Source organism: Ursus arctos, unplaced genomic scaffold (assembly GCF_023065955.2).
Source record: "Ursus arctos isolate Adak ecotype North America unplaced genomic scaffold, UrsArc2.0 scaffold_23, whole genome shotgun sequence".
NCBI lineage: Eukaryota > Metazoa > Chordata > Mammalia > Carnivora > Ursidae > Ursus > Ursus arctos.
Window position 1 is genome coordinate 28846953 of NW_026622908.1, and position 25210 is coordinate 28872162.

General features: G+C 43.3%; 1 protein-coding gene and 1 long non-coding RNA gene across 3 annotated transcripts in view; both read left to right on the forward strand.

Moving 5' to 3' along the window:
- TTC17 (tetratricopeptide repeat domain 17) overlaps positions 1–10371 on the forward strand; it is a 115377-nt gene extending 105006 nt beyond the window's left edge. For both annotated transcript variants that reach the window (XM_026512084.4, XM_026512085.4), the window contains 3 exons: positions 5817–5936; positions 7497–7640; positions 9218–10371. In XM_026512084.4, the coding sequence (XP_026367869.1) occupies positions 5817–5936; positions 7497–7640; positions 9218–9349 (396 nt within the window). In that variant the 3' untranslated portion in view covers positions 9350–10371. The remainder of the gene's footprint in view (positions 1–5816; positions 5937–7496; positions 7641–9217) is intronic.
- Positions 10372–12266: 1895 nt separating this feature from the next.
- On the forward strand, positions 12267–13628 carry LOC130544619 (uncharacterized). The gene is made up of 2 exons (XR_008961031.1): positions 12267–12434; positions 13391–13628. It is a non-coding gene; the product is annotated as an uncharacterized LOC130544619 (long non-coding RNA).
- The last annotated feature ends 11582 nt before the right edge of the window (positions 13629–25210 follow it).

Below are 25210 nucleotides of genomic sequence, written 5' to 3' on the forward strand. Positions count from 1 at the left end.
AAAAAATTATTAGGGGCAGAGAAAGTGACTATCTAATGGTAAGAGATTTAATTCACCAGAAAGATATACTAGTTCTAAACTTATACATACCCAATGAAGTAATCTCAAAAATGTAAAGCAAAAATTTTTGATTGATCTAGTGAAAGAAATTAACAAATAACAACATAAATACCTTTCCCCACCGTTGATAAGCCAATCAGTGTCTGAATCTATATCATGAAGTGTGTTATTCTCTGGTTTCCTTTGCTTATAATACTTTGTTTGGTTTTGTTATTAGGTTAATACTTTGTATAATGAGTTATAATGAGTATAATGAATTAATAAGTGTTCCCTCCACCTTATTTTTCCAAAAGACTTTATAGAGAAGTGGTATTATTTCTTCCTTAAATATTTGATAGAATTCAGCAGTGAAGCCATCTGGGCCAGGATTGTTGTGAGAAATTTCTAAAAAATTCAATTTCTTTAATAAAAAGTATTCAAATTATCTCTCTTCTTGAGTCAGTTTTGTTAGTTGTGTCTTTAAAGAAATTTGTCCACTTCATCTGAGTTGTTTATTAGCATAGGATTGTTCATAATATATTTTTTTCTCATTCTGTTAACATCTGTAGGATCTGTAGTAACATGCACTCTCGTAATTCTGATGTTGGTACTTTGTATCTTTTCTCTTTTTTTTCCTGATCAGACTGACTAGAAATTTATCCATTTTATTGGTCTTCTCAAAGAACCAAGAAACAAGGTTTTGGATCCATTGATATTTCCCTGTTGTTTTTATTTTCTCTTTAACTGACGTCTGCTCTTATCTTTACTATTTCCCATCTTCTGCTTCTTAGGATTTAATTTGCTGGGGTTTTTTTAGTTTCTTTATGTGGAGGCTTAGGTTACTGATTTGATCCCTTGCTTTTCTAAGGTAGGTGTTTAGTGCTGAAAGTTACCCTCTAAATTCTGTTTTAGCTGCGTATCACAAATTTTATTGTATTTTCATTCATTTTAAAATAGTTTATGATTTTCCTCCTAATTTCTCCTTTGATCTGTTATTTAGAAGTATGTTATTTGGGTTTCCAACTATTGGGCATTTTCCAGATCTCTTTAATTAATTTCTAATTTAATTTCATTGCAGTAAATGAGCATAGTTTATGTGACTTAAATTCTTTTAAACTTATTCAGACTTGTTTTATGACCCTAGAATATGATCTGCCTTGGTAAATGTTCCATGTACATCAGAAAAGAATACTACTACTGTTAGAGTATTCTAGAAATGTCATTTAGGTCAAGTTGTTTGATAATATTGTTCGTGTCTTCTTTATCTTTACTGATTTTTTTTGTATATTTCTTCTATCTGTTATTGAGAAGTATGTTGAAATCTACAGCTATAATTCTGAATTTGTATATATTTTATTTTCTATCAGTTTTTGATTTTTGCATTTTTAAGTTCTATTATTAGGTACAGAAATCAGTGAAATAGAAACCAAAGATTGAATGGTGATCCACAATCCAAAAGTTGTTTCTTTGAGGCACTAGTCAGGCAAAATTAATCTAGAAAAAATGAAGCACAAATAACCAATATTGAAGGAAAAGGGAAGCAAAACTACAGCTAAAAAGATAAGAAAATGATACAATTAACAATTTTATGCCAATAAATTTGAAAACAGTTGTAAAGAAGACAGATTTCTAGAAAAATATAATTACGCAAATTGATTTGGATATTATAACTCAAATAAATTGAAGCAGTAGGTTAAAAAATATCTTCTCGCAAAGAATACAAGGCCTGTTGATTTTACATGTGAATCCTACCAAAATTTTAAGAAATATACCATCTCAATATAAACAGACTCTTCTGGACAGCGGAAAAGGGAACAACTTCCCAGTTAATTACTTGAGACAAGACTAGTGTAGCCTTGAAAACAAAACTAGACAAAGATATTATAAGAAAGAAAAATTATACTCTAAGCTCACTTTACAAACAATAGGTATCAAAACCATGTACCAAATTTTAACAGACTAAATCTAGCAGCATTTATTTTTCTTTTACAAGATGCACCTTGATCGAGTTGGGTTTATCCCAGAAATACAAAAATGGTCTAACTTTAGGAAAACTCTGTATTTCATCAACCAAATTAAAGGATTAAAATTATGAAATTATTTCAGTAGATTGCATTTGATAAAATGCAATACTATTCATGATGTGAATCTAATGCAAATTAAGACTAGACAAGGACTTCCTTAATCTGATGAGAAGAATCAACAAAATACTACAGCAAAGATGATTCTAAATGGGGAATATTTAAAATAATTCTTTGAAGTCAGGAAAGAGAATGCCCACTATCACCACTTTTTTCCAAATTTGTACCAAAAGTCCTAGCACGTACAGTAAACCAAAAAAAAAAAGAAGTTAATGGCGTAAGTATTAGGAAGAAAAAAACCAAAGTATTATTCAGAAATGATGTGATTATCTACATAGCAAACCCAAAAGAATCTATAAATTTTTAGAAATAATATTTTTATCAAGATGGCTGCCTGTGACGTCAATAAAAATAATCTCTATGCAGTAGCAAAAAGTATTAGAAAACATAATTTTCAAAATGTATTTCCATCACTACAAAAATATGAAGCCCCCAATAATAAATCTAACAAAAAATTTGTAAGCCCTGTCTGCACAAAGATACAACTTTATTGAAAGGCATTTTAAAAGACCTAAATAAACAGAGATATATAATGTTCATGGATAAGACAACACACATCATAAACACGTCAGTTTTCCCGAATTTGATTTATAGAGTCAATGCTACCATAATCAAAATGCCAACAAGCTTTTTTTATGGTATTTGAAAAGCAGACCTTTATATGGAAGGGTAAGGAATGGACATGACACTCTTGAAAAAAATAAGGTTGTGAAAATTGCCTTACTTTTATGAAAAATTATAAAACAAGCCATAATGCCATTTGCTCAAGGATAAACAGAAATAATGACAAGGGGGGACTACATAGAAAGCCCGAATCATGAAACACTACATCAAAAACTAATGATGTACTGCATGGTGACTAACATAATATAATTAAAAATATAATAATAATAATAAAGTTCTGAAGCCGACTCTGACATACATTGGACTGTGGATGATCAACAGAGAGAGAAGGGATTTTGCAGGAAGCTCATTCATCCTCACCTCACAGCTTACACAAAAAAGGAATTCCATGTGAATTAAGGACTCGAGTATCAAAGACAAAGCCTTAAAAATTAGAATGAAATGTGGGAGATGATCTTTCTGGCCTTTGAATAGAAAATGATTTCTTAAGATACTAAAGCACTAACCAGAAGAGAAAATGTGAGTAAGTTCAACTGCATTAAAGTTTAAATTTTTTAAATTAAAGACATTTTTTAAATGAAAGAGAGAGAAGCCGGGGTGAGAGAAAGTATGTGTAAAACCCATTCAACCTACAAGGACTGATAGGCAGAACATATAAACAAATCGATGAGAAAGATAAATAGTAGAACGATACATAAAAGATATTAACAGACATTTCACTGAAAGAAGATGTGTGTGGCTGATAAATTCAAGAAACAGTTTCGGTCTCACTAATGATCAGGAAATGCAAACCAAGACCACAGTAAGATGCTGTTTTACCCCCACTGACGACACCGAGAATTAGAAAGGCTACAAAGCAAGAAGCATGTCTAAACATTGCTGGTGGGATTGTAGATTGTTACAGCACCTGTAGGGAACAAGTTAGCATTCTCTTGTTGTGTTGAACATGTGCATATCTTGTGAACCAGCGGTCCTACCCCTAGGTATCTACTCTAGACTAGAGAAACTGCACATTTATTTGCAACAGAAAACTTAAAAACAGGAAATAACTCAGAGCCCCCATCTACAGAAAATGGATAAATATAATATATTCATTTAATGGACATTTAATTATGCAGCAAGGAAATTGAATAAGTCAAAGCTACACACAACATGGATGAATTTTAGAAATAGAGTGTTGAGTAAAAATTTCAGGGCCCGGAAGTCTCTGTACAGTATTAGAGCACTTTTATAATGCACAGGAAGAAGTACACTGCGGATTATATTGTTGAAGCAAATATACGGGTGTGTGTGTGAGAGAGAGAGAGATGGAACAGTGTATAAAAAAGCAATGGAATAACGAACGTAGCATTTAGGATAGTGTGTGCCTCTGGAGAAAAGGCAAGAGGCTAGACACATAGGTGGCTGGCTGCAAGTTCATTCTTCACTAGGCTGGCAGCTTCTGGGAGATTCGTTATTTTATGTTTTATCACGTAAGTGTATATTTTTATATAATCACTTATGTATATATATGATTATATAAACATGCTCTTTTGTATGTGTGAAATATTGGCATTAATGAAAGATCATTTGAGTTTTAAAAAAAGACTCCTTCTGAGAAGCCGATCAATAGGACCAAGTCACTAAGAAAGGGGAATAAATCAGGCAGCCTCAGATTTCTCTGTAGCAGCCATCCGTGCCAGCAGGCAATGGAACAGTGCCAACATGTTATTCAAGGAAAGAAAGAATGAGCCATGGTTTTACAGCCAGCCAGCTGTCCTTCAGGTATGAGGGCTGCAGACAGAAAGTTTTGAACATGTATGATCGTATTCGTTTGCTAGGGCTACCATAACAAAGCACCACAGACTGGGTACCTTAAGCGGTAGAAATTTGTTTTCTCACATTTCTGGAGGCCACACGTCTGGGATCCAGGTGCCGACAGGGTGGGTTTCCTCTGGGGCCTCCGTCCTTGGCTGCCAATGGCTAGCTTCTTGCTGCCTCTCACAGGGTCGTCCCTCTGCACACAGGACCCTGAAGTATCGCTTCCTCTTCTATAAATCCTTCATATAAACCAGTCGTATTGCATTAAGGCCTCACACTGACGGCCTCATTTTAATTTAATTACCTCCTTAAAGACCTTATCTCCAAATACAGTTACATTCTGAGGTATGAGGGGCTGAGATTTCAACATATGTGTCTTGGAGGAGCACAGTTCAGCCCGTAACAACAGTGTCCAAGAATATTGTTCCCACTGACAGTAGTGGGCTGAACCTCAGCCAACCACCAGATGATTGGGGAAACCACACGAAAGTAATGTCAGTGATCAATGAATATATTTAGCTGCAAAACCAATAGGAAAACAAATATGGGGGATAGGGCGATAGAGCAGAATACGAATACTATACGCCCTGACGATGAAGAGTAATGAAATTACCAAAAAATTAGATTGGAAGAAAGAAAAAAGGTAGAAAGCAGGAAGCAGGGTAAGTTTTCTGATTGCTTCATCTGTGATGGCTGGGAGTTAGAGACCGTGCATCAAAAGGGGCAAATGAAGTAGACAGGAAAATCCAAGATTAGACCTAAATTAAGTGCTGAAATTTTGTATATGGTAAAGGTTAGCATCTCACTGAGGGAAGAGAGATGAATAATTTGTTAAATCTTATTGGGACAACTTAGTAACGATCTAAGTTGGAGCCATACCTTTTACACCAAGTTAAATTTCAATGGATCAAAGATTTAAATGTGAAAAATGAAACTTTACAGTTCTGGGGGGGAAATGTGGTAAAATTTCTTGATAACCTTGAAGTAAGCAAGACCTTGTCAGCTACAACTGAAAAATCCAGAAGCCATCTAAAGTAATAAACTGAAGTATGTAGAAATCAAAGCCTACATCACATCAAAAAACCAGAGGCCCAAGGGTAGACATCAGAAGACTGAGGGAATGTATCTGTAATTCATATCACAGACATGGGACTAATCTCTCTAATATATATATTTAAGAGACACCAGCTTCAACTGATCATTCCTTTGTAGAACCAGACATCCTGGGTCCTTTCCAGCATGGCAGCCCTCTACTGGAGAGTGAAAGGCCAAGGAAAGAAGGCGATCGACTGCCTCCGCCAGGCCCTCCACTATGCTCCACACCAGATGAAGGTGAGTGCAGCTCTGAAGTGCGAATTTCTGTCTCTTGGTCCTTTCCACTGTTTATTCTGAGGTTTCAACTATCTTTCCTCACGCTCGGCCAGTAAGAAAGTGGCAAAAGGCTAGCATAGGCTGGCAGAACCTTCAACCCCACTTATACTGCTGCAAGCCTGGGAGTGAGACCCACTACCATGCCTTCCCTGCCTCCGCAAGTGGGAACACGGGGGAAGGTCTTCAAGAGTCCATCATTTAATGTCCCTTCTACTGTTTGCAGAGCCACCCAGCGTACAACAAATGCACTGGCCTAGGCAAGCTGTCACCCCTCAAGTCCTTCTGGGATTAGCTTACCCCCAGGGGACCTGGAGGCCTGTGATACTTGTTTTATGTATACTACTGAATTAAGCTTGTTTCCAGACACCAAAACCAAAGCAGTTTCCATCTCTTCTTACATATCGGCCAGTTCCTGGTCTCCTTCAGACTTCACCTTTTCCACAAAAACAAAAAGCACATCACATCAGTGTGATGTCACATCAGTCTTTCCAAAAATGCCACTTACTGCTGAGATGACTGAGAACGTTCAGCTTTTTAACAGCACAGTTGTATCCACACGTGCTGAGTTCTGCGTTCGCCTCCACATCTCAGACCTCCCGAAGACACGGCTCATGTCTTCTTTGTTCATAAGGGCAGCATATGGAATGGTGACAGGAGCTGTGCCTCTTGCTAGCTTTGTGACCTCACATAATGACCTCACTCCATGAGTGTCCAGTAAGGACGAAGGTGGGTCCTTTTCCCCTAGGTCTTCTGTATCTCCTGTGGAACCCGGTACGGTGTGGTGCAGGTGGTGCTTGCTTGAGTAACAAGCTTAAAGGACTCAGTATTTGTGCTAATAACAGTGTTGCTACTTGTTCAGCCCATCATTCTGTGCTCTGTACTGCTAGCCATAGACAAGGGCCAGCCAGCACTCTAGGTCAGGGGTCAGAAAAAAATTTCGGCTCTGCGGGCCAGACAGCCTTGTTGGAGCCACTTGGTTCCGCCATGAAATAGCCACAGAAATACGTAAAGGAACAGAAATGGTTACATTCCAGTAAAACACTACAAATATAGGCAGCAGGCATAGCTTCGGCCTGTAGGCCAGAGTTTGCCGGCCCTGGTTCAAGCAGGTGATGCCGTGGACCTTGCAGAAGACACTTCGGCTCTCCCACAGCAGGACTCACAAGTGTCATCTGAGGACAGGCGTCAGGCTGTGAATTGTTTATTACCAGTCTGCAATGAGACAGAAGCCTGCCCCAGCATGTAAACCAGCAACTTCACCAAGCAGATTGTTTACTCACCTGACTCTTCCACTTTGTGTTTGAGGCCAGACTTTCCTAATGAAAGGAGTAATGCATTGGTTTGTGTCCTCATGCAGTCTCCTCATCTGTCACAGACCAGTAGCAACCAGAAGACTCGCAGGTTCAGTTGCATTACTCGGTCATGCAGGAAAAACTTACTGCATTATTTATGGTCAGAACCACCAGGAATGAAGGCTCGCACATCAGTACCCTTTCCTTCTCACCATTCTTGCTTTCCCAGGACGTGCCCCTGATCAGCCTGGCTAACATCTTGCACAACGCCAAGCTCTGGAACGACGCCGTCATAGTAGCCACCATGGCAGTAGAGATCGCGCCACACTTTGCCGTGAACCACTTCACCCTGGGCAACGTCTACGTGGCGATGGTGAGGTCACTGGCGGGGGCAGAGCATACCACCTCTGCCACTGTCTCTCCCCCCCCCACCTTTGCTTTCAGAACTCCCTTGATGGTGTCCGTGCCCTCCAGTTTCCTGTACATTTTTTGTCTCTGATTGCTAGCTCCAACAAAGGTATTTTTTATGGCTAAGGAGTTTGTGAATTAAAAAAAAAAATAGTACATGAAATTCATCTAAGTATTTGCAACTGTGTAGCTCCTCCCGGTGAGTTTCACACTCACGGTAGAGTCAGATTTACCTAACACTCCCCGTGGACAGAAACACCCGTGCGCTCTTGCTTTCAGGTGGGGCCAGGTACTTATATCACTGCGCTTATGAGGCCCTGTGCATGTCATTCTTGCCGTATTTTCACCTTGGTTTATTCATTTACTTTTTAAGTGTCTGTCTCTCCCTCCAGACGATGCACTCCTTTGGGAAGAGACTCTTCTTCACCTTTCTGCCCCTAGCACTTCACAGTGTTTGGCACGTACGAGGTGCTCGTCATGTGTTTCATGAATGGTGGCATGCCACTGGCTTCATGGGATACCATTTCCAGAGCAAACGGCAAAGCCATCATCCAGAACCCTCATTCTGGTCAGAAACAAGGACTGATTTCAGAACTTAAAATCCCAGGGGTGCCCTGGAAGCTGTCATAGCTGAATTTAACATGAGAATCATGCTATGCATTTTCATCTAAAGCTTGGTGTCCCACATGGGGCGATTCCCAAGGTACTCTCAATAAAGGTTAATAGAAGGAGCAGCTTGAAGCTGTAAGTTTTATGTGTCATCCTTGACTTGAAAGGCAGCGAGTGTAATTTGGCCGGGTACGTATTGCTGAATGTGCAAATTTCTTTCTCTGTTTCTTAAAATCGAAGAATCTATTTTTGTCCCCAGTAAATGTGAAATTTGCTACTATGAATGAGGAATTCTGCGTCTCACTTGCCTAGAAGGAGTCATTTAACCATTTGGTTTGGGCTCTTCTTTGAGAGTATTGGTCTAAGTGAAAGGTGAATGCCTTCAAATATGACAGTGATCATTTTCAAATGATGTTCGTATTTTTAAATGTGAGGGAGAAAAAAAACTGTTCCAAAATGTACAGCACCTGACTTTGAGATATTTGACTTCCATCTTTCTAGCTGTAGTAGAAAATTCAGGCAGATGCATAAGGAGCATTTGCCAGGCACAGTTCTAGAGGTTTCTGTGAGGATTCAGTGGAGGGTTTTCATAAAGCACCCAGCACAGTGCCTGGCACACGGTCAATACTCAGCCATGTTGGTCCTCACCGTCACCTCCAGGATTACTCCCACTTTTGGCTCAGACCTTTGTAAAATCGATCTCCCCTTTCCCTTTGGCTCTTGGGCTCTGCCTTCGTTTTCTTCGTGATACTGTACCTTGGGCGTGGTGTCACCTTCCAGACCCCAGAGTTTTCCTCAGAGACGTAGATCCGTTGAGAAAACCCCCCAGGATTGCTACTAGCACAGAGGTGTTTCTCAAGGAAAAAGAAGTCACGGTACACATTCAGCCAGGTGGCGGTATCCCTCTCACATCTGTCCCTGTGCCCCTCACAGGAGGAGTTTGAGAAAGCCCTGGTGTGGTATGAATCGACACTGAAGCTGCAGCCTGAGTTCGTTCCGGCCAAGAACCGAATCCAGACCATCCAGTGTCACTTAATGCTGAAGAAGGGACGGCGCTCTCCTTAGTGCACCCTCCTCTCTCTCTCATCTCTCTCTCTTCTCATGCTCTTAAAAAAAAAAAAAAAAAAAATACGAAACCAATCATTGTCAGTATCTACTTTTAATGATGTGTGTGAAAATAACTAAGACTTACAACAGGACTTTTACATACGTGGGAATCATTTTGTCTTTGTTTTTAAGTTCCCTCTTTCCCCCAGCCAACCTCAGAAACACAAATTTCTCAAAAGGAAAATGCAGCGGAAAGATACCGTGTAAATACTGAGCCAAGACGTTTCTGGAGCTGTGCTCTGTCTCCAAAACCTCAATGCCTTTAGGGCTTTTCTCAGTGGTCCAGCCGGCCTCCTCCTCCTCGTGGGCGGAGGACGAAACCGCGTTGCACATTCTCTGCTTCCTGTCGTAGCCTCTGTTGTCAGTGGAAATGCAGAAGCCCACCCGGTGCCAGTGAGAAGCAACGTTGTGCGCTCTCGCCATTAGATCCATGCCGTCCCCCGTCGTGTCCGTTCCATGCTGCTATGTCACAAACCGTCAGAGGTAGTTTGCCGGGGAGGAAGGGGAAATGATTTTTAAAACGAAATATTGACAACAACAAAAACTCTTAGGATCACCTGACCTTTGTAATGTTATTTATGTTGGGGAGGGAGGGGGGCTGAGAAGGGGAAATCAGCAGTGTACAACATCTATATCATTTGTACTTTAATTACAAATCACAAGGAAACCGATAAGTTGAAATCCTATATAACAGGTTTATATATATAGAATATGTATATTTGAAGCCCTCGACAGACTGAGTCTGTGTTTTACTAATTCTTTGTTCACCGTGTTACCCATCTTGGAATAAGGTGTGAGTGTCAGCTCCCTCTCTCTGAGGCCTTCAAACTTAGCTCCTCGGGAGAGAGCGATGCGCCAAGGTTGAGTGTTTCTGTACAATGCTTTTACCTCTGGTCCCAGGAGAATCAGAAGCTCCAGACATTTTGGAATCTTCAAGGGCACATACTGAGAACAAAAATAAAAGTTGTTTATGAGCAAAATAGATCTGGAGTGTGTTTTTTTCTTTAAAACCAGGCTAATGTGGACAGCTCAGAAGCCAACGATAATTAGATCTGATCCTGTCATGTCCTGGGTCGTTCGTTTCTTTTTCTTTCTTTCTTTTCTTTTCCTTTCTTTCTTTCTTTCTTTCTTTCTTTCTTTCTTTCTTTCTTTCTCTTTCTTTCTTTCTTTCTTTCTTTCTTTCTTTCTTTCTTTCTTTCTTTCTTTCTTTCTTTCTTTCTTTTTTCTTTCTTTCTTTTCTCTTTCTCTCCCTCCCTCTCTCTCTCTCCCTCTCTTTCCACAACCAGCAAGGTGAGGGGAGAAACAATCCATCACTGGGTTTTATGGTTGATGAATTTATTAGCATGATACATTTGACCGGGAGAGATGCACAATCAGCAAGTGTTCAGAGTTGGGTATATAACTGTCCTTCCCAGAAAGGAAGAATTGTCTAAGTCACAAAGTCACATCCCCTCAGGTGAGCGCTGATCCTGAAATTCATCCAGGTAATCAGAGCCTTGGTGGGAGTCCCCAGGCACACACTACACAGACAGCGAATGTTAACTCTTGTTAGCAGAGGTCTTCAGTCCTGCCATCACATCTTCCCAATTCTAGAAATAAATTACTTTTTCCTCTGTGTTAAGAGTTTTGTTCCATTTCTGGACCCTGATTCAAAAGTTTGCTTCCATGAAATAGCCTGGAAAGTAAGGAGCTTGCCTCTGAGAGCATTTAATAGAAATGCCACCTGAAGAAATTTTTTTATCTGTTTTTCACTTTGGTGGATTTCTTCCATTCTGTCTTCCAATTCACTGACTCTTCAGCTGTGTCTAGTCGTCTGCTTTGCCATTGAGATTTTTGTTGCAGTAATGATATTTTTCATTTGTAGGATTTCTGTGTGGTTCTTGTTTTTCATATCTGCTCATGTTTCATGATCTCTCCTTGTTTTGTGGATGCTAGTCTTTTAACAACTTGAACATCTTCAACATTCTTACTTTTCAAATCACTCTATTATTTCTTGTTCGTTAGGAATGAATTCTACTTGGGCATGTGGACTATTGACCCCACCCTGGTTCTGTCTTTAAATTTCTGCTCTTCTCTGTATTCTCTCACATCCTTACTGATCTCATCTGGTTATGTGGTTTGTGATCCTATCTCCATGCTTGTGACCTCCAAATTCATACCTCCAGCATAGATAGCCTCTTTTAGCCCTAAATTCATTATCTGTCTACCCATATCTTCACATGGTCCAAAACAATTCTTTACCCTTCCCAAGGATTCTTGTCTAACTTTGGTCTTCCCATCTGAGTTCCCTGCTTCCATTTAATTGGGTCAAAAAATCCTAAAGTAATCCTAACTCTTGTTAAAACATAAGGCAGATTGTGTCATCTGTCCGCATAAAACCAGTGAGTTGCAATGATGTAAAGCCTTATCTAAAAAACCTAATCTGGCTCACCTCTCTGGTGTCATCTGTTATTCTCCCTCTTACTCACTCCTCTTCAGCCACACTGGCCCCCTGACTATGTTTTGAAATTTCTAGCATGCTTCTGACTCAGGGCATCTGCATTTGCTTTTTCCCCAAAACCCACTTGACGCATCTCAACACCACTGTGGGCCTTCCCTGATCATGGTATTTTAAATTGTGGCATCTGCCTCCACTATGCCCTAATCCCCTTTCCTGCTTTACTTCTCTCCATAACTTGAATCATTATTGAGTCTACTATACATATTTATTGTCTGTCACACCCAACCTAAATGTAAGCTCTAACTGCAAAGTTTTTATGTTTTTTTTTTAACTTAAATTCAAGTGAGTTAACATACAGTGTAGTAAGTTTTTAACTGTTTTGTACCCTGATGTATCTCTAATCCCTGTTACACGAAAGGTATCCAGAGAAAACTGTTGAGTTAATTCACTAATGAGTGGTGCTGGATTTCCTGATATATTTTATGTTTTTTGTCCTTATTCAGCAGGCGTTAACATCTGAGGTAACCCCACAAGCACCTGGGGTTGAGGATACCTCCCTATAAAGGAAGTTTTCGAGGTGGTCTCTCCTGGGATCTCTACAAGGTTGCACACATTTTCATGTCCATTTCTATGGGGTTTCCACACTGTATGGAGAATGAATTAGGGCCCCACCTTCCCACAGGTAGGAGGCTCAGGGTTCTCATATTTTACCTAGCAGACAGGTAGGTCTGCTGTCCTTACACAGCCCAGTTGCAAATCTTAGTTGTCCATGAGTCGTAATTCCTGGTCCTATATGGAGCCTAAGACCTAAGCCTGTCGTGATTTTTCAGGCCTTGTGGGTTGTTGCAGTGGTGCTGACACGTGGTGATTTAGCTTTCTTGACTTTGCATTAGTTCAATATTTAAAATACTACATATAGCCATTGTGTGTGATGAAGTTGAGGGTAGGGGATTCCCGTGTTTGTGCTCCATGTGCTTTCATGAATGGAAGTTTGGAGAAACCAATTCTATACCATATATGACCTTTCCCCCAAGAAGTCTGGAACCTCCCCCTGAGAACATGAGCCCTTGTGTGAGAAGCATTGCTACAGATAAACATGAATTACAGTCTTCATAAGGGCTCAAATGGAAAAAAAGGCATTCAGACCCCCTGGCTTCAGAGCAGACTCCCATTTTGTCTGGAGTTTACTTCCTCCAGAGGGAGGCCATCTCCTTCAACCCCAAAATCTCTGCAGGGGCCTATTACAGAAAGCCCAGCTACTCTGAAAATGTCCTGCTCCTTTGGGGAGGTACCTCATCATTTGGAAACAAGCCCAGACCCCTTTTGAAAGTAAGGCCCAGCCAGCCCCTTACCATGTGTTGCCTTCATAAAATGGCAGATGAGAGCCTGGGACTTCTTCACTAAGGCATCTCCCAAGAGTTGTGAGAATGTGTCCAGAGTCATTCTCAGCAGCCGTTCTCTCCCTAGTCAGGTGTCTCAGGGTAAAGCTAGTGAGGACCAGGGGCCCCAGGGATAAAGGACCAGGCCAACTTCTCCCCATTACTCTCCAAATCCTGCAGGTGGCAGCTGGACACCAGCTTCTGAGGACCGCACTTGGTAACCAAGAGGCAGACCACATGGCATGCCAGGTGCAGAGATGTTCACGATCCAGGGAGCTCCCGCTGCTGGCTGCAGAGGATGAAGAGGCAGAAGGGAGGTGAAGGGAGTTCACAGACCTGCAGTGGCCGGTATGAAGCCTCTAACCATTCTGCCTACCGACATTTGCATTTATGCATTAAAATGGAATGCAGTTACAAATTCAGTGCCTGGCGTTAGGGAATGTCATCCAAACGAGGTGACCACCACCATTGACCCATGAACTGGATCAGGGCACTCTGAGGCTCCTCATCCCCTCCCCTGTTCTTGGAACATGGGTTCTGCTTGCCTTTCCTACTTCCAGAGTCTCTTCTGGGACCCGGGAGCTAGCCCAGAATATTCTTCTTGCGGCCATGGCAGAAGCCCTAGAGAACAAGCCCAATCACGTGAGCACTTTTAAATACCCTGCTTGTGTCACCTGTGCTAATATCCATTGTCCTGAGACAGGAATTACAGTGAGAAAGTGCTGCAAAGTCCCATGGCAATGGGCACAGACACAGGGAGGAATGAGGACCCGAAACCATTAAGGTCATTGACCATAGCCTTCTTCCAAGTTTTGCCTTCCCCAGCCCCTTGTCTGATTTTTCCTATGACACTTTGATCACATTCTCCCTTCTGCGTATTTATACTTATCTCCTCTACTAGACTTCAGTCTTCTTAGGAGATTTTACTTGCCATAGCACTTTGAACATGGTCAATGGTAGGTGCTCAGTAATATTTATTACATGGTGAGTGAATTTCCTTTATGAGCAGTGCCGGTCCTTCCAGATAGCTACAGAAGAGAAACTGTACTGAAATCTCTAGTAAAGGGCCTTTGCATCCCTGGACGATGGATATTAGTACACATGACACAAGCAGGGTCTCTCTCCTTTAACCACTGAGAGCTCCTGTTGTATTCACCGAGGGTCCAGAGTAGACGTCGAGAAATCCCTCTTGAATGCCGTATGAATGATGGCACATTCTTGGCCACCACAACTCTTGCATTCTCTGACTGCCTCTCCACATTTCTTGACCCCTTATCTCACCTTTTGGGTCTTGCTAGTTTATCTGTTATGCTTACAGTTCATCATTACAGAGTTACATCAGTGAGTTTTTACTCACCTAGCAGACCCTTCTAAGTAGTCACCTCAAAAGACTATATACCTTTACATACTCTTTGCCCACTCGGAGTTCTGAAGGAAGTTTCAGGAACCCCCGCGGCAACGCTGTCATGTTCACTTGAATACTCTTAAGGGTGGCAAGTCTTTGCCTTGTTGAGGTGGATGGCATTTTTGGAAATGGCTGACAGTCATTTGGACCCAAAGCTGGTGACTAAGGTGGGTGATGAAGCTGGGTCATTCGGGGGACAAAAGCCAGATGTGGTCAGGGAGAAATGAGCCTGACATCCCTCCATAATTGGAAAGTGACCCCTGAGGACCACCGGAGGGAAGCCCAGATGCAAGCAGACAGTATCCTTTGAGCACGTCCACCTCCTGACAGGGTGACCATTTTGAAGGGGCCCATACCACGCATTGGATGAGAAAGTTCTGGTCTCATCTACTTTCATGGTAGGTTCTGGTTCTTCTAAATCCTTTGAGAAGCTGGTGAAACCTCCGGACCCTCTCCAGGAAAATGCTGCTGAGCCCGTGTTTTGCATGTAGTCTGAGGGCCCCACGGACCCTCCTGAGGCTGCTCTGCATGTCCCAGGTAACTTCTGTCTGGCATGAGCACACTAACCAGGGTGAGGGCCCTAGAGAGCCACAAGTGCGCTTTTCTTTGTTTCTTCATTTCTGCCCACACACCCACAACGAGCCCAGCCCAGGACTTTGACATAACAGACTCCCCAGAATTAGTATGTGAACTCCTGTCCGATCTTCTTCAATCTGAGACCACCTTTGTGGGAGTGATCCCCGCAGCCAGCTTGTCTGCTCAGCAGTGCCCTCCCCTACCCCATCCATCAGGGTCTGAGTGTGGTAAGCACCCCCAGAAGGGCTATGTTTCAGTCTCCACCAGGTTCTCCCTTGGGAAGGAGCAAGGAAGAGACTTGCTGCTCCAGTTCGACTCGGGGAGCCAGGCCAGGTGTGATCTGGACTTTGGGTGCACCAGAGCCAGGCCAGACCAGGTCCGGAGTCCTTGGTGCCCCTCCCTTCAGGCACCTGTCTGAGCCGCAGCGGAGGGCACAGGGGTGGGGAACGGCTGCCATGAGGCCTCATGGCCACAAGAGGGACCCATTTGTTCTGAAAGAACAAGGCATCTGGCTGGCATCGTGACTCCCGACTTCATCCCCCAACACCCACGCAGGCTCCCGGGTCGTGTTGGGTGCTGACTGCAGCGGGGCACAGAGCAGGGCGGTGCAGGGCCAAGCCTCCGCTCCAGGGCCTCTTGTTCAGGTGGCCACCAGCTGAGGCAGGTTCCCCCTCAGCCCCTTGCTTCTCTTCAGGCAAGTGCAATGGGACGCAGGCCCAGGACACACTCAGGGCCCAGTTTGGCCATCTCCCACGCCTCTGAGTGCTCAGACCTTGTATAAGGTGTGTTACATCTCTCCTTAATGTTTTCTTTATGGCAAAAGCAAAGGGGAAAAGGAGAAAATTCAGAAAGGCAAGGGACACCTGTAACTAGCCATCCTCAAAGACAGCTCTGGTCACCACGACAGGGTCATGTCCTGCCCAGGACCCTCATAGACCGTGCTCCTCAGGAGGCTAATGAGAGCAGGGGAGCCTTTCAGGGAGAATGGGGATGTGTTTGTGTCGATGGGGTATCTCCATAGTTTGGATGGAGCTGAGGCGACCCCTCCAGGGTTCCAAGCCACAGGTGCCTACAGGGAGAGACAAGCAGTGAGGCAGGGGAGGGAAGGGAAGCTAACTCACCGTGCAGCACGGGGGCCGTCCCCTCCATTCAGTACCAACATGCCAAGGCCAGTGTCCTTCCTGCTTTACAGCTGGGGAAACCCAGCCTCGGACAAAACCATTTCCTCAGGGTCATGAAGTTGGCAGGTGATGGAGCCGGAGCTGAAGCCAGGACTGTCTTGCTCCAGAAGCTATCTCCTTGACAAAACCCCAGGACCCCTCAGGGCAAGGGTCTGCCATCAGACTCAAGACTGTGGCCCTACCCCGCCCACCCCAGCGGCACACTCTTCTCCTATACCCACAGCATGCTCAAACATCCCAGAGTTCAGTTCGCAGGACAACCCCAAGGCTGGGGGACCCCTTGTGCCGCTGACCCTGGGCCCTGACTCTATGGGCCCCCGCCCTGAAAGCAGCCCTCAAGAGGCCTGAGAGGAGGAGGAGTGGGCACCAGGGAAGAGTCCTCATCAGAGGGGGGCGGGGCATCCCCCCCTACTCAGCAGGGGCTCCACTCAGCGAGCTAGTGGACTGCTCTCACCCAGTCTCCCTCAGAGGCACTGGAGAACGGTCCACAGACACTCTGATCATCTGCTCTGGAAGGGGGCCCTGCTCCTGCCTTGGGGCACATGCACTCTGAGAACTGGAACTCCCCTCCTCTGTTCCCAACCTCCCTTTCTTAGGACACCTCTTCCCAGACTCAGCTTTGAGCCCCAGGGAGAGGCCTCCCCTGGTTGCCAGGGCAACGGCTCCATTGTTCCCACCGCAGGAGTTTAGCAGCCAGGGGCCCCCTCAGTTTCTGGACCCCGCACTCCCTACCATTCTTGAGCCAGTGGAGCCCGAAGGGCCCCATTCTACTCCTCAGGGCCTCTTTGTCCTCAGAATGCAGAGGAGGGGGAGACAGGCTGACTGGTCACCATGCCAACATCGCATTGCCCACATCCCTGGGGGGAGGGGAGAGGCTGGGGCGGTCAGACATTCAGCAGTCACAGGAGCAGTTGTCTGTCTCTTGGATCACCTGCCCAAGGGCCCCTGCCACTGGCTCAGTCTCCACTTTGAGGGAGGGTTTTGCCAGCTCTCTGCTTTGCCACCCAGTTTGTTCCATTTTTGCTTGGTTAAGCAAAGCTGGAGGCTTAGGCTTTCTCGCACCCATCCTGGGTTTTCAGCCAGCAGGTGGACTCTGTCTATGGGAGAGGAGCCAGGCTGTGTCCGGCCACATAGCCAAAGTGGGGCAATAACCCCTCATCCATCCATCCATCCATCCATCCATTCATCCATCCATCCATTCACCCATTGGATCTCATCATTCAACAACATTCACTGAGGCTGACTCAGGACCATCCTTCAAGTTAGAAATTCTTAAAACCACATTGTGGAAGGAGAAACTCTTACTCAAAAAGCTAAATTGTCCAAGGTTCCCAAAATGTCAAGAATCAGAGGAAAGATTCAATCTCAGTTCTACCTGGCTCCAATGTCACTGCTTCAAGTCAAGGACAGATTACATTCTCCCCACCACAGACAGTATCTGGACTACTCTGTGTACAATAAGCAGATTGATTATTGATGAAAAACAAGCCATTACAAGGAAGTTAAGGGCAGGGTGTCTTGTATATAGTAGCTGCTTAGTAAGTATGCAGTGGATGGATGGATGGATGGATGGATGGATGGATGGATGGATGGATGGATGGATGAAAACTACTCCAAGTACTAAGGGCAATAACCTGGAAGACAACCGTTCATTCACTCATTTATTCCTTCATTGGTACATTTATTCAGTAAATAAGTACTGAGGATTTCTGTATTCCAGGCACCTTGCTGGGCACTGGGGACATAACAAAAACAAGACAGATATATGGTTCCACGTCTGATGAGAGAGGCAGACAGCTAAACTGCCCATCACAGTGCTGGGATGACAGCTCTGATGGGGGAGTCCAGGCGCTGGGAAAGATGGGCTGACCTCGAGATCATTTCTCACGCTCCAAATCACCAAGTCCCAGACCCTCTGAGCTCAAACTGACGCTTCATCCACACTGCACTTCAGCCAGCCACAGATAAAAACCACACCTGGAGCTTAGAAGGATGATTTGGAAAGAGACCATTTGAGACCATGAGGACTCTGGTCTCAAAATTTAGAATGGTGATATTTAGGAGAACCCAGTTCAATATGAAGACCCAGAACCCCATAACTCCATCAGGCTTCTCTCACCAGTAGGAACAACCCCTCCTACCCTACCTAAGGAGACTGGTCCTGCCTTGCTTGAAGACTCTATGACTACCCCTTACCCGATAGCCTCCCATGCACCCCAGAGCCATGGCTAAAGACAATCTCCATGTGCTCAAGGAGCCAATTATAAAGGTGAGTCTAGTAGATGCTTACACACCAGAATGTGCACATTTATATACCAATGAAAACCTGAGGAATATTCATAAGAATAGGTTCCGCCCATTCTAGAGTAGGGAGAAATGAATGTAGTTTCAAACACAGCTGAATCTTTCAGTACAGCTGTGCTTACCAGAGATTCTGAGGCTGGTGTGCTCGTTCAAGAATGTGATAAAAGTTCTAGTGTTACTTCACTTGGCAAACTGAAGCCTGGTTTCAGCAAGAGTTGGATGAAGCTGACATGCCAAAGAACTCCTAGGTATAATGTGGGAGAAATCCAATGACTTAGGGAGCTCGCTATGTTGAAAGGGGTTTACCGGGGCGCCTGGGTGGCACAGCGGTTAAGCGTCTGCCTTCGGCTCAGGGCGTGATCCCGGAGTTCTGGGATCGAGCCCCACATCAGGCTCCTCCGCTATGACCCTGCTTCTTCCTCTCCCACTCCCCCTGCTTGTGTTCCCTCTCTTGCTGGCTGTCTCTATCTCTGTCAAATAAATAAATAATATCTTTAAAAAAAAGAAAAAGAAAGGGGTTTACCAACCCATGACTGGCATATCTACACTTTATATTCCCTGAGAGGGACCGGACTCTCCCTTCACCCAGACAGAGAGAAACATTCGAAACAGTGCTGGGGCTGTTGATGGAAGATACTGCCACTGAAATGTGTTCTTGGGTTTTAATGGGAATCATGAGATCCCAGCATGGGCTATGAAGTGACACTTAGTGACCAGAAGCAAAGTGGACACAGACGGCAGCAGGGCCAGAGGGACAGTCAGAATAGACTGACACACTGGGGTCTTTGGCGGTGGCCAATCAGTCATGGGTACCAAGGGCTAAAACACATGAAGCATTGCATTAACATCCTACTTGATCTGTACAGGTAAAAAACACACAAACTAGAGCTCTGACAGGCAAAATCTCAGGACATCAGCAGGTTATAGGTTTTCACTAAATCCCCGACCTAAGTCAGGCGAATAGAAAAACCTTGTATTCTGTACCATATAACATTGCAAATTTATATTGCCAATATAAATTATTCCATGGTCTTAAGAGAGTGAGTGTGCACTGGGAAAGGAGAAATCCCAGACTTTTCAGGGCTTATTACTGGCTCTGAGCTAACGCTAATTCCAGGTCATGGGTTAAGTGAGAATTAATGGAAGTCAGAAAATAAATGGAGTTTGGGCCCAAATTGTTTCAGAGTGGGTCCAACAGATTCATACCCATTCTGTGGTTGTTTCTTAAGGTCCTAAATGTAGAGCTGGAAAATACATATATACTCAACAATAGGCGAAATCTCCTGCCTGACCTATGGAGTAAGGACTGGCATGATAGGAAGGACCAAGTGAAAACCCTTGCCAGGCCTCTTCTAACAAAATAGTACATCAAAACCACTGTGACATTTCTAGGAGAATCAGAGAGAGCAGTGCCGCCACAGAAGACTTGAAAAATGCAAGGTTGGTGACCCAGTGGCATGCTGGAATCAGCTCGTACATACCCGTGAGACTGTGTTAACATTGTTCTCATTTATTCATAAGAATTGCTATGGTTGTGAACATTACCTCTCAACTTCATCTTCAGTGACGTCACTTTGGGAGCTTAAAATTGGCCATGTTGGGACTATTTAAACCATGGAAACTGGCAAACACTACAAATCAGGCCTTCTTTCCTTTCCTTTCCTTTCCTCTCCTCTCCTCTCCTCTCCTCTCCTCTCCTCTCCTCTCCTCTCCTCTCCTCTCCTCTCCTCTCCTCTCCTCTCCTTTCCTTTCCTTTTCTTAGAGCCACTTTACCAGAAAGCTACTGGTGATTCCCATCTCATCCTCATGGAACTTACCTGTTTGGCTGGAGCAGACGTACCTTGGAGTTGGAGAATGATGGCAGATTATGTAACAGAAATCACACTGTGATTTCAGTCGCAGCTGCTGACCTAGACCTGATCTGTCTACTGTACATACCAGCCCAACTTCTGATGCTTACTATGGTTAGAGGGGTGGTTGGATGAATGGACAGATGCAAGATGAAAGCATATTAATCACAACAGCTCAGATATGGAAACAACCTAAATGTCTGACAAGGGATGAATGGTATTCAGCCATAATAAAAAGGGAAATCCTCCCATCTGTGACACTATGGATGAACCTAGAGGGCATCGTGCTAAGTGAAATAAGGCAGACACAGAAAGACAAATGATTTCAATTACATGTGGAATCTAAAATAGTCAAAATCATAGAGGCAGAGAGTAGAGCAGTGGTTTCCAAGGGCTGGGGGGAGGGAGATATAAAATGTTGGTCAAGGGTACAAAGTTTCAATTATACAGGATAAATAAGTTTTGGAGGTGTAAAGTTCCCCCATGGTAACTGTACTTAACAATATTGTACTGCGTACTGGAAATCCACTAAGAGAGCAGATCTGAAGTATGCTCACAAAAACAGAAAGAAGCAAATTATAGTTGCGTGAGGTGATGGATATGCTAATTAGCTTGATTATGGTGATCATTTTGTAATACATACATATGCCATAACATCAAATTGAACACCTTAAATATATACAATTCTTATTTGTCACCTGTACCTCAATAAAGCTGAAAAAAAGAAAATTATTAACAAGGCTAGGGTGATCGCTTCCAGTCTCTTCTAGACAGATTAGCACACTGTCCAATGGGACTGAACTGACCCATAACCTGTATTGTTCATCACGCAAGTATTATTACTGAATGTAATACACAACCTCTTTCTCTTTGATGGACTGTAAATACATTTGGACACTAGAGTACTTTGAAATTAATATAAATACAATGAAAATTTGTATGACACTGTACCAACTGAGACTTTTACATCAGCTATAAAATGAAAACAGCAGCCCTATGTATGTCCAGGTCACCAAATTATGCAATAATCAAAGGAAGTTGTATATGTGAAAGGACATTGTAAACTTCAGTGCCTTAAAAGATGGACGAGGTAAATAGCTGCTAGGCTGTTTCTATATTCAAGACTAAAATGGAGATTCTTGGCAATTATCTATTATTCAAGGATGAAAGTCTGTGACTATTAATTAGCTTTGTCAATATCTGTAGTTGTATATTAGGCATAAATCTGATTTCAACTAAAAAAAGAAGATGGATGGATGGATAGATGGATGGATGGATGGATGGGTTGTTTATATGAAGGGATGGTTATATTAGGTGGGAGCATGATGCTGTGGCTATTGTTTTATTAAAATTTAAAGTGTGGGAATAAAAGTGTGCATTCCTATACTGCAGGGAATGAAAAAACAAAAACTTCCCAGAATCCCTTGCACTAGTTTAGATGGTGACTTAGGTCCTGCCAATGAGAAACACTTTGTGAATCTTGAATTTGTAATCTTGGTCCTGTACCCTAAGTTGTATCTCAACTTACTGATTCCTTCATCACAGCTGAAGGGCACATTTCTCAATTCAACTGTTGTAGCAATGACTTCCAAACTCCTCAATTTCTTGACTGTGTTAGAGGTGGCAAGTCTTCTGGAAGGTCAGTGATGAGATGCCTTGGATTCATTCCTGGAGTCTCAGATTAGAGTTTGGCCTTCCAGTCCTTCCAACGATTTTATAAGCACCCAATTCATATTATTAAATCTCTTTCTCCTTCAGATAGCTATAATGGATCTTGTTAGTTGCAGCTGAACTCTGGCTGATATTCTCCCCCTTTTTTGATATGCCCCCTTGCAAGTTTTTCTTCCCCTCATCAATTTTTATCTCTACTATCTAACCACTTCCCATCTCATTCCCCAGAGATGAAGCACCTTTTATATTTCAGGGGAAAAAAACATAGACAACATTATTGAGGAATTTCTCTACTTCCTGCCTAACCATCTAAGGTTTCTAGACCCACTACCACCACCTCCAAGATATCTTTTCTACAGGGATAACCCATTCACTTTTGCTCTGGATCCCATCTTTTTCATCTACAAAAATCTCTTTCCCTACTGTATCTTTGACTTCTCCCTCTTGTTACTCTGTGCCCCTCTAGCTAAGGTCTCTTTCCCTTCACTGCCAAGCTTTCTAAGAGAATCATCTACACTATTCATCCCCACTCTTTCCCCTTTTGTTCACTCCTCTGTCCAAGCAACTTAGCCTCTATTGTACTCACTTTACTGAAACTGACCTCAGTGAAGTAACCAATGGCCACCTAATAGCCTAATCCACTGGATCATTTTCATTCTTTTTCTAACCTGATCTCCCAGGGGCATGTGCCAATGTTAACTCTGTCCCCTATGCTATTGTGACAACACATTCCCCGCACCTTTCTCCAGGATCATCTGGTTGGTCTTTCACCATCTCCTTTGGAAGCTCCTTATTCTATGCATATGTGGAATGCTCTTTTCCTCACGTTTTTGTCTGTGAGCCCTATATTTTTTTCCACTCTAAGAGTTCATACTAGGTAACTTCATCCAAGTGCGTGACTTCAACTACTGACAATTCGAATATATCTTGAACACAAACTCTCCCCTGACCTCCAGATTGTATGTACAATAACTTTCTATTCCACATTTCTACCTGATTCTCTCACAGACATCTCAATCTAATCTCCAATAGCCATTCTTCCTCCTAAAGTCCCTGTCCTATGAATGGCACCATAGTCCATTCATGCTCTCAAACCAGATATCTGGGAGTCATCCTAAATTCCCTACTCCCTTGTCCCTCACAATAAGTTGTCACTAACAGATTTTAATTCCACCCCTAGTACTCTATGTGATGGTTTCTCCCCTCTCCATCTCTACTGCCCTGGTCCAGCCCTCTGCAATCTCTTTCTCTTTCTCATTTTTGCTTGCTCTTGCTGTCACTCTCTCATTTCTGCTTCTGTCCATTCACTAGTCTTCCTGACTCCTTCACAACTGCCTCAATCCATTCTTCACATAAAAGCCAAATTTAATCATATCGCTCCCTTCCTTAAATCCCCTAGATGGTGCCCACACACCACACACACACACACACACACACACACCTGGCACAGTTTTCAGGATGAAGTTCACATTCTTTATCCTAGGTCTAAGACCCTTCATTATCTGGTTTCTCTAACCTCATCTCCCTCCACTGACCCTGGAGCATGCTGCATTCACTCACTCTATGAATTTCCCTCTGTGCGGAACTCCCTTCCACTTCCTCCGGGCCATGCCTTTGTCATCCTTGGTGACTCAGCTCATAGTACCTCCTCCAAGAAGCTTTTCCTGACCCCTTGAGCAGAGCTGACCATCCTTTGTATACTTTGCTTTGTATACCCTGCGCTTACCTCTAATTTTACATTAAACTGTATTGTGTATCAGTGTATCACAGAGGTAAATATATTTATCATAGCATTTGCTAACCTGTCTGATATCCTTTTGTATGCCAGTATCCTACTACAAAACCAAGTGTTCCTTTGGGGCTAAAACCTTACTTAGCAGTGTACCTGGTACAGAATAAGCTCCTAAAGCATCTTTGATAGATGAATTAGCTTAAGTTCTGCTTGAATTTTATTGGGTAATTATTATGGATTGAATTATGGCTCCTAAAAACAGATATGTTGGAATCCTAAAACTTACTACTTCTTTTATTTTTTTTTAATTTTTGGGGGGGGTACAAGAGGGGAGGAGAGTCAGAGAGAGAGGGAGAAGCAGACTCTCTGCTGAGTAGGAAGCCCCATGTGGGGCTCCATCCCAGGATCCTGAGATCATGACCTGAGCCAAAGGCAGATGCTTAACCGACTGAGCCACCCAGGTGCCCCAAACTTACTATTTCTGAATGTGACCTTATTTGGAGAGAGCGTCTTTATAGAAATAGGTTGAAAAGAGGTCATCAGGGTGGGCCCTAATCCAATAGGAATGGTATCCTTATAAAAGGGGAAAATTTGGACCCAGAGACAGATGTGAATACGAGACAGTGTGAAGAGACACAGGCAAAAGATGGCCATCCACAAGCCAAGCAGGGAGGCCTGGGACAGATTCTCCCTCACAGCCCTCTGAAGGAACCAACACTGCCGACCCCTTGATTTTGGACTTCCGACCTCCGCAACTCTGAGACGATAAACTTCCGTTGTTTAAGCCACCGGTCTGTGGTACTTCATTATGGCAAGCCCAGCAAACTAATATGATAGTGTTTCCTATACCTCTTAAGACTTTCTTTCTTTGCATCTCTAGCCATAGTCTGTTTTCTTTCTGAAGTCTGTAAGGTTTGCTTTTCTAGCATATCTTTGCCTCTGTCACTGTCTCTTTCTTTGTATCTCTGTTTCTGTCTCTGTCTGTCTCTCTCTCTCTCTCACGCACACACACACACACACACACACACACACACACCATGAAATCACATGTCTCTTTCTCTCAAAAACTTCCCCTGTTCCTCCAGACACTTCCACCTTCCCAACAAGTTCTTCCTTGCAAGTCAAAATTAGGTCCCAAGTGAGAGCTCCCCTCGTTGCCTTCTCATCTTTCTGAAAGAGAAAATAAGGTCAAGAATGTTATCCGCAGCAATGTTTATCACAGAACAAGGCCCCCGATGGTTATGCCCATGAGCTCAGTTGGCCTCTTGCCCCCTTGCTGGA